Here is an 11,296-nt window from a genome sequence, read left to right as displayed (position 1 = left end):
TGAATGGAATTTTAAGAGGTTTGAAGAAGAGATAAAAGAAAGAAAATGATTTTTGGAACACCAACAGACAGTTGATACCCACGCAAGAGCACCCCAGGTTGCTAGTGGACTAACTTGGTATCCGGCTATTAATTATTAACTTCAAATTTTAATTTTAAAACTTCACTAAATCTTCAATATTTCTTATTTCTCTTAATTTTACCAATCCTTCTAAAAAAAAACTATCTCCTCCCAAATATGCCCAAAATTCACCTAAATTTCACAAAACACCCCACAACATAGACTCACGGGATAAGCAAAGAGTTCTTGGATTGCTTGAAACGTGAACGAGATATTTCCATTAAACCGATTTTCAGCGGCGTGGAAACGGCTTTCAGATTTACCCCCCGCCTTAACTACGTGATACCTGGCCGGCGTCGTCCTCGGCGCCGAAAGAGTGGGTACTAAAGGCCACAAAATAGAGCGATTCGAGAAGCGTGTCACAAGGCTCAAACGAACCTGGGAGGAAGTCTGGAGGAAGGAAGGGGTGGGAGGGGGAGGAGAGACTCCCATAAAAATTCTTGGAGATGATCTTCGAAGATCAGTTTGTGGGTTATGCATCAGTCAATTCCAGCTGTTACCTATCCCCCTGGGGCAATAGTGGGGCACTTTCCCACACTGTCCATCCCGGGGGTGGGGTATTAGCCTTTCAGCCAATTACTCTTTGACCATCTCACAATTCAGTCACCCGTACAGCATTGTCGCGTCTTTTAATGACCAATTCATCGCGAATTCAGTACATTTCTTATCGAATACGTCTTCGGGTAGGACATAAATGGGACGCTACAGCTGCAGAATCAGGGCCCAGTTGCTCAAAGCCCGAATAAGCTAATCCTGGATCAACGAGAATTTTGATTCGAGTTTAATTACTAATCAATAAAGATTTTTCAAAAAGATTTCTGTCCCTTAGTCTTAAATTTGCCTTTTCTTTACCATTGGCTTAAAATTAGATTTTAAAAACATTTTTAACCAGAGAGCTGAAAACGTAGGTTAAGTTTTAACCGTGGATTAACGTTAATCGGCTTTCGAACAACCGGGTCCAGACCTATTTTACAATACTACGGGGAGACAAAACCTAGCTAGGACTAGATTTGTTTCTTTCTTTTTTTTCTTTTTTTTTTTTTTTTTTTCAGATTGCGAGTTTACTGACGATCCCCATACTGGCTCTTAGTACGCTAACATCTAAAAGAACCCCTTCAGAGTTATCGCCGTGCCTTTTGGGGTATTGACAGTATTGAGCCGAAGTATATGACAGAATTTTTTGTCAATGAATTTTTGTCAATTCCGGTTTCTCTTTGGAGTGAATGAATTCGAGGCACGTCCCAAAAGAGAGATTGTGGTTCCTTTAGGGTGTTTTTTTTTTTTTTTTTAATGATTTTTGTCAGAGTCCCCCCGGATTCCTCCTTCCCTCCCCTTTACGTTGCTACACTAACTACCTACGTTATCGGTGCTGTGTGACATTGCAATGTTTGCACTTGTCATTTGAGAGACAATCGCTGACAATGAGATATTCAATGACAGAAGCTTGCGGCGGTCACCTCTTGTGTAGTTTGTAGCCGGTCACTACAGCCTGCTCGTTGAATATAACCACAAAGTCTAGCCCGTCGTCTTTTAAGCGAACAGGCTATAGTTTGGTAAAACAGCCAACGTCCTTGATTAGACTAGCTGTACACCAGAAGCTGTCTGTCTGTCGCGCGCGCCACATCTGACAATGGCCGACGATCGCTTCGGCGTGGTTGACTATGTGGTGTTCTCTATCATGATGTTGATCTCAGCCCTGATCGGGATATGGTACGGCTGTGGGCCTGGAGGAAAACAGAAAACCACGGCCGAGTATCTTCTGGGAGACCGACAAATGTCCAATTGGCCGGTAGCGATTTCCTTGTTGGTTTCTTACCTTTCAGCTATAACCCTGCTCGGGGTTCCCTCTGAGATCTACACGTACGGTGCACAGTACTATGTGCTGATCCTCTCGTACTTCATCATTTGCGGCACGGTGGCGATCATCTTCGTCCCTATGTTCAGGAGATTGAATATAACTTGCGCTAATGAGGTAAGTTCAAAAATCCACGCTTGGAGATTAGAGTAGCTTTGTGCAAATATAAACAGCGCTGTCGAGAATAAACCCGCAGATACTGATGAATTAAGATAAGAAGCAGAAAAGTAAGCAAAACTTTTGAAGTGTTCTTAGTATCTATTTATTTTATAAATACCAGGGAATATATAGCTTGCGAGAGCAGACGCCATTTCCAACTCAAGCTATCCAGAGAAGTGTATTGCAGAAAACACCTCCCGAAGTTAATTATTTTCTAGTTTTGCAGACTCCTGGGCCGAAAATTTTAGGGATTAGATAAAGGTCAAACAAGGAACAAAGGTGCTAGGCGGTACGATTCATTCGTATTACGCAATAACTCTTTGTTCAGTATTCGTGTTTTGGACAAATATTTACAGAGGCAGCCCAAGTCAGGTTGCGCGCCAATTTTTTTTAAAAATACGGATTTAAATGACAAAGCGAGTTCATGGATACGGTATTTACAATGATAATTTTAACAAATACAGTTAGGATATCTAAGTCAAACTCCAGGAGATACGTGTCAAAGTTTAAATTTTAATTTACGATTTACAAGGAAATGTGTGGATTCGGGGGCAGGCTATCACTGCCCGCACCTCATTTGTTTGTAAAAAATCGTAGTTTTTAGTTGTATATTTCCCCGAGTTCAAATCATATCTCTACGGAACCTCACAGGTTTTTAATTCATTTCTGAACTTGTTCTGTAACTGAAGCGCCGCAACGAATGTAAAATTTGAAAATGTCACACTAACCGCGAACGCAGTCCATTCTTCTCCACATTTTCGTGACTCATAAAGCTCTGAGCCCAAACTCAGTTCCTTCAGAGGCTATCACCACTGTTGCTGATAATTATAAAGTTCCATTATTGCAGATCGCTGCCTGGAAGTTATTTGCAGAAACCTGCGAACTATAACTCCAAAGGGAAACCAAAGATAGTTCGAGTCAGCAGGGTTAGAGTTGAATGTCAAATACCGTATCCTATTAAGAGTAATAAAATATCGTGGTCTTATCACTCTTTCACAATCACGAGTCACTAGGGTGCAATAAGTCTGTTTTATAACAGCCTTTTGATACGAACGTCAGCTTTTACGTTTAGATTCGGATTTTAGCCACAGTTTTAAAAACATGTAGGGGACAAAAAAAGGCTGAGATCTATAGTTAAGGACGTTTCCATACATCGAAAACATACAATATGATTTCAATTTCGACACGCCAACCAGCGATATTCTGTCATTTTGAGGTTTACCGACCGACGTATTTGAGCCAAGGGAAAGCAAAATTAGTTCGAGTCAGCAGGGGCGTTCGAGTAAGCTGTTAGTACATGACTGCAAAAATGAGGTCAAATCCAGGGGGAATCGGATCTTGTTCGAGTAAGTTCTACTGTATGCTAAACTATCTCACTTTATAGCGTACTGAGATGCACCCATTGTGGGAGGGAGGAGCTAGGATGGGTGGGGGGGGGGGGGGAGGGTAGGGGGATAAAATACTATTTTCAGGCTTGTTACTCGCTAAAGTATTATAAACTTATAGATGAGATTCCCAAACTAATATTTTTTTTCTGTGACTCTTTTCTTGTCAGTACCTTGAGAAACGTTTCTCTCTTGGAGTGCGAATGGTCGGCTGTGTATTCTTCATATTAGAATATGTAAGTATATAAGATCCTAATCACTATGACAACCCGATCACTGAGACCCTTAAGCTCTTAAAATGATTTATTTCAGAAGCCGCGCAAGTGCTGTTCAGTAGCTTTCATTTGAATGGTTGCACTTTAGGATTTCATCCACGGACGCAGTTAGAATCACCGCATAATAAACAGAATCACCTGACCGTAAAATAAACAACTCCACAGGAAAGTACAGCTGTTCAGAGGCCTTTATTTGAATGGTTATGCTGTACGATTTTCATCCAAAGACTCAAAATAAGAATCACCTTGTACAGCACCACATGAAAGTACTACTCAGTTGCTTTCATTTGAATGGTCACACTTTAGAATTATAGTCACAATCTAAAAATAGAGCCACTTTTCACAGCATAATAAACAGCATCACAGAAAAGTACTGATAACTAGCTTTCATCTGAGGGAAACTATATAAAAAAAAATACATTTTTCTACTTTTAGACTCTGTACTTGTTCGTGGTTCTGTACGCACCTTCTCTTGCTTTAGAGGCTGGTAAGTTTAAGCTCCTAAAATTGTATGTATAATTTTGTTTTCTCCCCCTTAATCGTTTATACGGGACCGTCTTTTTGTGACAGACTTTTTTTCTCAATCAGTGATTATCGGCTGGGTAGAATGTAGCCCAGTCACCCCTGGTCTCTTGCGTATGTCTAAACTGCAGTTATTTTTTGCTTTTATTTTTTAGTTGCTGGTATTCCACTCCCTGTTTCCATCCTAACCACTGGAATCGTCTGCACATTTTACACCAGCCTGGTAAGTCTGAGTGACGTATACAAGTTAAGTTGTCGTGACCGAAAGTCACTTGCTATTGCGTGACATTTAGTACTAGAGACTGCGTGACATTGATCGCGTGGTCAAGTAGATTCTTTAAAAAACAATATCGACAAACGTGCGTTTCTTTCTCAGCGTGAATCGTTTCCCTACATGCAATAATCGAGGTTAAAAAGTCATGATGCTGAAATTCACCAAGGACGTAATTAACATATAACAAGAGAGGATCATCCTCTCTTGCATAATATTAACTGAGTTTTTCCGCCAAAGTGCACGCATTAATCGGCTAGTTCATAGTCACATGACATCTAACAATCGAACTGTTTGCGGCCAAAAACCGATGAGCGTACGACTTTGCGAAAAATATGGCGTCAGAGGGTACAGTGAACCGTTATATGCGAGTATTGACTGCTTTTGCACGTGAACAGAGCGTGAGCAAGGGGTGACGTGATGTTGTTATAAGATTCAGCGCTTCTTCTTTTTCTTCTTTTTCTTCTTCTTCTTCTTCTTCTTCTTCTTCTTCTTCTTCTTCTTCTTCTTCTTCTTCTTCTTCTTCTTCTTCTTTTTCTTGTCTTCTCTTTTTGTCCGCAAATGGACCCTGTTCCACGCTCGGCGTATTCATCGGGAGAGGAAATTGTTCGTCTCATCTTGTCAAATGCATTTCACGAATTTTGCCAATATTTCTGACATTATATAAGCGCGCCATTTGTCAATAAAGTGATAATTTGTTTTCCACGTTTGATCAATTTTTGTTGTGCCATATCACAAATCACTTAATAATGACTGGTCCCTCGAGAAACCAGATAATTTTGTTTCCCCCGAATCACAAAGTTTCCTTCGACTAAGTCTTGCGAATCCTGGTTAAGGTTAAATTTAAAAGTGTTTAGAATAAAGTGTTTAAAGTGTATTGAAATAAAACCTAATTGAAAGTGAAGTATTGTACCTAGAGCCTTATCTTTCAACCCTTTCACCTCTCTGTGAATCACGCAACGTGATTTAATGTAATTTTTGGAGTCCGTGGATGAACCTCAAAAAAAAATTATGTGCTGAGTAGTATGTACGTCATAATTTGCAAAGCGAGTGAAGTTCCAGCTCAAACAGTCATGTTTTCCCCGTCTCTCTTCAGGGTGGCCTGAAGGCTGTGGTGTGGACAGACGTGTTTCAGTCTGCCATCATGGTCGGAGGTCTCATCACAATTGTAGTCATTGGCAGCGTTGAGGTCGGAGGACTGGATAAAGTATGGGAAATCAACAAGCATTTCAACAGGACCACGTTCTTTGAGTAAGCAAAACTTGCTACTGGAGGGTTAATTACTAAGAAAACCAGCTTAGTGGTAAATAATCCCTAATTCTTGTTCCTAAGCGATAAACGCCGTTTGGGCAGTAGTAATCAAACAGAGGCACTTAGCTCGTCCGACTTGTTAGCAGGATTTACGAAGGCATCACCGTTAAATGCTATGATTTTGTGAGTTTTCCACGTGTTATCTTTATTATGTCTTCGAGGTTCTAAGCAATCCTGGGATGCTTTATTAAATAGGGTCACAATCAACCTCGTTCCCAGGGGCTCTCCTCTTCACATCCCAGATAGCGAAAGAGACTGGGACGTGAAGAGGAGTGACCCTGGAAACGAGGTTGGGTCACAAACGGGGCAAAGTCAATCTTTCAAAATTTTCTTTATGATCTTTAAGATTTTCATAAAGAAGAAAGGTGGGAGAGGAGATTGATTAATTTGGAGGGAAATTGAGAAAAGTTTAGATTTTAAAGTTATTCAAATTTAATATTCGATGTTGATAATTAATGAATGGACGACGAAACAGTCTGCTGGTAGCCCGAATTGCTCTCGCGTGGTGTCCACCTGTTTTGTGTACAAATTTTTATCCTTCGCTTATTTCTTTCCTTGCCGACGCAAACTACTTCATTTAAAAAAAGCAACCTTAATACTCCCTGGTTTCTCCGCTTACGTTGTATTCTAATCTCGTACCCAGATCTCAGTCGGTTCGGGAATGTCGAAATCTGACCATGGGAGATCTGGGTACGAGATTAGTTGTATTCGTTACTCCACATTGTCGCTCTCCATCCGTATATGTATAAGCGGAAATCTGAGAAAAGTTACGTTAAATGGTAACCTTAAAGTGTTTTTTTTTGTTTCAGTTTTGATCCAGATCCCAAAGTGCGAAACACGTTTTGGACTCTGACCCTTGGAGGAGCGTTTACTGCCATGCCTGTATGGACTGTGAGCCAGACTGCTGTGCAGCGGTTTCTCGCCATCAGAACGTTTAAAGATGCCAAACGGTAACTAAGCAATAATATTTTGTTAGCAAACAAAGATAAAACGAAACGGTCAGAATCGTCTCACCGATTCTTTGCAATGCTAAACAGCCTGGAACATGTCTTGATTTCCCGAAAAACTTCCCTCAACTGTAATACACGACATTCACAAAAGAGAATTTTAATCATCTTCGTTCCGACTTTAAGTGTGTCCACTTGAATTAAAATCAACGAGCAGCACTTCTTGTATGAACCTCGATGTGAAACAAAAAATGGTTGAATAATTCGAAAGCTATTGAGCATACATTCATTGAATAGTGAAGCCCGGTGGTGCTGTTTGTTGTTGTTGATATAAAATAGCAAGAAATTTTTAAAAAAAATCAGTGTTTTGTATTGGGTAAAGATAACAATAGCACACTCAATCGATGATGAATCGTCTCCTCAGGGCGGTATGGATGAACGTTCCTGGGCTGATCATAATTGTGACGCTGTGCTGTTTGGACGGACTTGTGATTTTCGCCGTGTATGCGGGATGCGATCTGAAAGAGGACAAGAAAATTACCAGCAATGATCAGGTTATTATTTTTAATTTCTCATTTATTTCAGACTTGTTATATAGAAGAAACATTACTTCTGCACTAAACCTTAACCATTTCCGTCCATTTTTGACAATTCGCTTGTTCCTCTTCCATTCCAGACTCTTCCTTACTTTGTCATCAACAAACTCCACCACCTGCATGGCCTGCCGGGAATGTTTACTGCCTGTTTGTACGCAGGAGCTTTAAGGTGATGCAGTTGATAAGGCAGTGGCCTGATGAAAGCCTGGATAACGTTGTCGATATATTGACCTTAATGAGTAGAAGTTAAATTATTGAGTTTGTTGCAAGCATAGGAATACAAAGAGAAAACCAAAGTTGAACCCATGACCATCACCGTCCACGCGCCGATCGGATGCGCAAATTACTGAGCTACAGTGGCAATCCTGTGAGTTAGGTCATTAGGTTACGGTTTGTTCAATTTTTAGTCGGAAGAGAAGGTGAGAGATGGGGGTAATTGAATTCTAACTAGCCATAAGTGTGTTTACGTCGCCTTTCATTTCCCTTTCCAAAGCTACCCTTTTTCGTCAAAAAACCTAGTCGCATGCGACTTGTCCCACGAATTCAAACGGCTTTGATTTGAAGGGACAAGTCCCCGGGACTTGTTCCCTCAAAATTATTATCGTTTTGTACGAAATGTTTGTGGGAAAAGTTGCTGCGATCAGTGCTCTCCACAAGGGAGACTTGTCCCCTCGTGTGTGCCGGTCTTTTTAATGTTTACGTGGTACCAAAATGCTGCAACACAATAATTACGTTCACGAAGGGCGACTAAAGCTTTGTGGGCGTTTTAATGTAGCCTGTGTAGCAAGTGTTTCCGTAGCGTTATCCGCGCGGTCAAAAGAACGAAAACGCACGAAACCGCGACGGAAACGGTTGCTATGCAGGCTAGTTTTAAAGGGGATATATCACGGGGATTTTGACTTTTTCTGATGAAAATGGTACGAAAACACCTTCACTTACTTACAAAATAATTCAGAACATCAAGGAAAAGAAATCAATTGAATTCTTGCAAGGAACAACTCATAACCTTCTCTTGTGCATTTTGGGAACGAAAATGCAAGAACTTTAAAACAGTTAGCCTCAAGTTGCAGTCCATTCTAACCCAGTCCATATGTGGCCAGAGACACTCACTGACAGTCTTAGTACACTGGGTGGGGTGACAATCTACACCAAATGTGAGCAATACTTTTAGGTTTCTGTTGATCAAAAACGTTTTTGGAGTTTTTGATATACCACCAAATTCCCGTAATACTTCCCCTTTAATGTAAAGATTACGTGATGTCTTTTCTGAGCGAGACATTTACTCTCACATGCAGGCTGGGCCTATGATCCAGACACGGATGAGCCGTAAGAAGTGATCTTCATGACTCCGATCACCTCTGGATAATAGGAGTAAGAATAACACAGCTCTTTTGTTCCATAGCACGGCGTCTTCCGCCCTAAACGCCATGTCCCTGGTCGTTTTAGAAGACATCATCAAGAAGAAAGTTCCGGATCTGACTGACTCAGATGCAGCAAAACTCTGCAAGATTATTGGTAAGCCTGTTAGGCCTGTTCCAAACGTGCCGAACTAAATTCAATAATTTTATTCGACTTAAACAAGGCAGTAGCACGACGTTTGAAACCATTTAGCTAGAGTTCAGCAGGATGAATTACGTTTGGCACGATTATTTAGCACGGCAGGCCCTGTCGTGCCGCACGGCAGTAGCGCGACTTGGTTTCAAACGGCGTGCTATTGCCTTGCCGAAATAAATTCATAAGTTATTTTAATGTATTTTTGGTTAATTTTGTCGTTTTTTATATTATTTTTATATATTTTTGAATTTGGCTCGACTGAGTTAAATTCGACGTTTGAAACCACTGCCGGGTCAAATTGATTTAAGTTGGGCTTGGCAGAAGCAGACGTTTGGAACAGGCCTTAGAGTACGGCTCTACCTTAAAAGAGAAAGCCAAGATTACTGAAGGCCTTAACAAGAAATCTGCCTCAGTTGATTAGTTTGGTAAATTGCCTTATGCTAATAAAAATGTTAGAGATAGAAAGAAGTTCCCTCTCTTGAACTAGGAAAATTCTCTGTTAATGATTCTTCGGTATAAATACAAGGTCATTTTTGTCGACTCTCTGGATCTCACTCTCATTCCGGTTACTGGTTTCCAATTCACTTGGCAGTCCTTTTCAACGTTTAATGTCATGCGATTTCTATTGAGGACATGAATGAAGCGAGTCTCAGCAAGGTTAAAGGGGAAGTCTCATGGGGTTTTTGACTTGTTTGGTTAAAAATGGTGAAATAAGACCTTCACATAGCTACAAAACAATATTTAAAACAACGAGAGGAAAGAAATCAACTCAATTCTTGGAAAGAACAACTCGTGAACTGTTCTAGCGGATTTTGAAAACAAAAATGCGAGAACTTGAAAAACATTAGCCTAACATTTTTCAAGTTTCAATCCATATCGACCAATACTCTGGTTCTCTAACCAGAGGCACTAATCGACAGTTTTATTGCTCTAAGGTGATAATTTATAACAAAACTAGACAATTATTTTATGTTTCTGTTGACAGATAAACATTTTTGGGTTTTGAAATGACATCAAATTCGCGTGATACTTCCCCTTTAAGTCCCAGTTTGTATCGTTCAGTGTTTTCCTTCCAGAATACCCTGTTTCAAGCTCTTAGGCCCGGGCTAAGCGTCGAGCTTCAGATAAGACGAACTAAATTGCAATTTGGGTCGACCCAAATGGGTAAAGCTCGACCGCTGGGTCAAACGTCGAACATAATTCGTCCAACCAAATTCAGTCTCAAATGTTTTGATATCGAGCCTTAAATATACATCATCATTTAGTTTTTTTTTTTTTTTTGTTAATTTATTCGTTAACTTTGACTCGTTTGTCCCACAGTCGATCTTCATATGTTCTATCCGTCTGATCTGAATCAGACGGATAGAACGTGTTGGTCGATCCAAATTGAGTCGGACGGATCCTCACAGTTAGTACGCAACTTAAGCAGTTGCGAAAAGGAAGCCTGAAAAAAATTCAGGCTTGAACGGGATTCGAACCCATGACCTCTGCGATACCGGTGCAGTGCTCTACCAACTAATTGAGTCAAACGTCGAACTTAACTTAAACGAATTTAACTCACTGGCTCATTTTTGTTCGTCTCATGTGAAGTTCGGCCTAATATGATTGGACACTAAGGAAAGGAGAAGAAAAGAAAGAAAAACAACAGGAAAATGAGTCAAGCAAAGAAAATCATGAGAATTCCAGAGAAAAAAACGAAAGGGCGATTATTCTTCCGCTTATTTCACCGCAATCTAAGGGGCTTAAAGACGCTACCGGCCAGCATAGACAATATTCCAGTAACTCTTGAATGTTTGCATGTTCTTGTTACAGCGCTGGTGTTCGGAGTCATCGTAATTGGTGGGGCGTTTATTGTAAAGTACGTGGGCACCATGGTCCTGCAGGTCAGCGGAAACTTTCTCAATTATCAATTTTTGCCGTTTTTTACCGATTCTCAAGATGAACTTGAGAGGTATTTTATCGCAGATTTCTAAAATCATGCTTGGATTATAGGCAAGTTGTGGTCATTTTCCCAGCTTAATAGGTTACCACGGTAACAAATGTACCTGTTAAAACGGCCTGATGCTCAGAAAACGAGCTGAGTGACCCCATTGTTTTGTTACCGAATTGTAATTAAGCATGTCAAGACGCAAATTTTAAAATAATTTAATATTGTTCTAGGAAGGAAATTATATAAAGGAAAATGCAGGGAGATGTAAAGAATCAAGCATAATAGGACACAGAAAAAATCTGAGCCCCAGATGGGATTCGTACCCACGACCCTCCGTGTATTTTCCTTTATATAATATCATGCAGTGACAT

The 11,296-nt window shown here is 40.4% G+C and overlaps 1 protein-coding gene across 1 annotated transcript in view; it reads left to right on the top strand.

Annotated features, from left to right (window-relative positions):
* Nucleotides 1–1,458: 1,458 nt before the first annotated feature.
* Nucleotides 1,459–11,296, top strand: part of LOC146486246 (sodium-coupled monocarboxylate transporter 1-like) — an 18,274-nt gene continuing 8,436 nt past the window's right edge. The window contains exons 1-10 of the mRNA XM_085099901.1: nucleotides 1,459–2,092; nucleotides 3,690–3,755; nucleotides 4,230–4,281; nucleotides 4,472–4,539; nucleotides 5,684–5,838; nucleotides 6,708–6,848; nucleotides 7,270–7,399; nucleotides 7,522–7,610; nucleotides 8,844–8,956; nucleotides 10,808–10,878. Of these exons, the coding sequence (XP_084956027.1) occupies nucleotides 1,751–2,092; nucleotides 3,690–3,755; nucleotides 4,230–4,281; nucleotides 4,472–4,539; nucleotides 5,684–5,838; nucleotides 6,708–6,848; nucleotides 7,270–7,399; nucleotides 7,522–7,610; nucleotides 8,844–8,956; nucleotides 10,808–10,878 (1,227 nt within the window). The 5' untranslated portion in view covers nucleotides 1,459–1,750. The remainder of the gene's footprint in view (nucleotides 2,093–3,689; nucleotides 3,756–4,229; nucleotides 4,282–4,471; nucleotides 4,540–5,683; nucleotides 5,839–6,707; nucleotides 6,849–7,269; nucleotides 7,400–7,521; nucleotides 7,611–8,843; nucleotides 8,957–10,807; nucleotides 10,879–11,296) is intronic.

This window comes from Pavona decussata, unplaced genomic scaffold (assembly GCF_977016875.1).
Source record: "Pavona decussata unplaced genomic scaffold, jaPavDecu1.1 SCAFFOLD_21, whole genome shotgun sequence".
NCBI classification, from domain to species: domain Eukaryota; kingdom Metazoa; phylum Cnidaria; class Anthozoa; order Scleractinia; family Agariciidae; genus Pavona; species Pavona decussata.
Note: the sequence above shows the minus strand (reverse complement) of the source record. Positions and strands in the feature narration are given on the sequence as shown.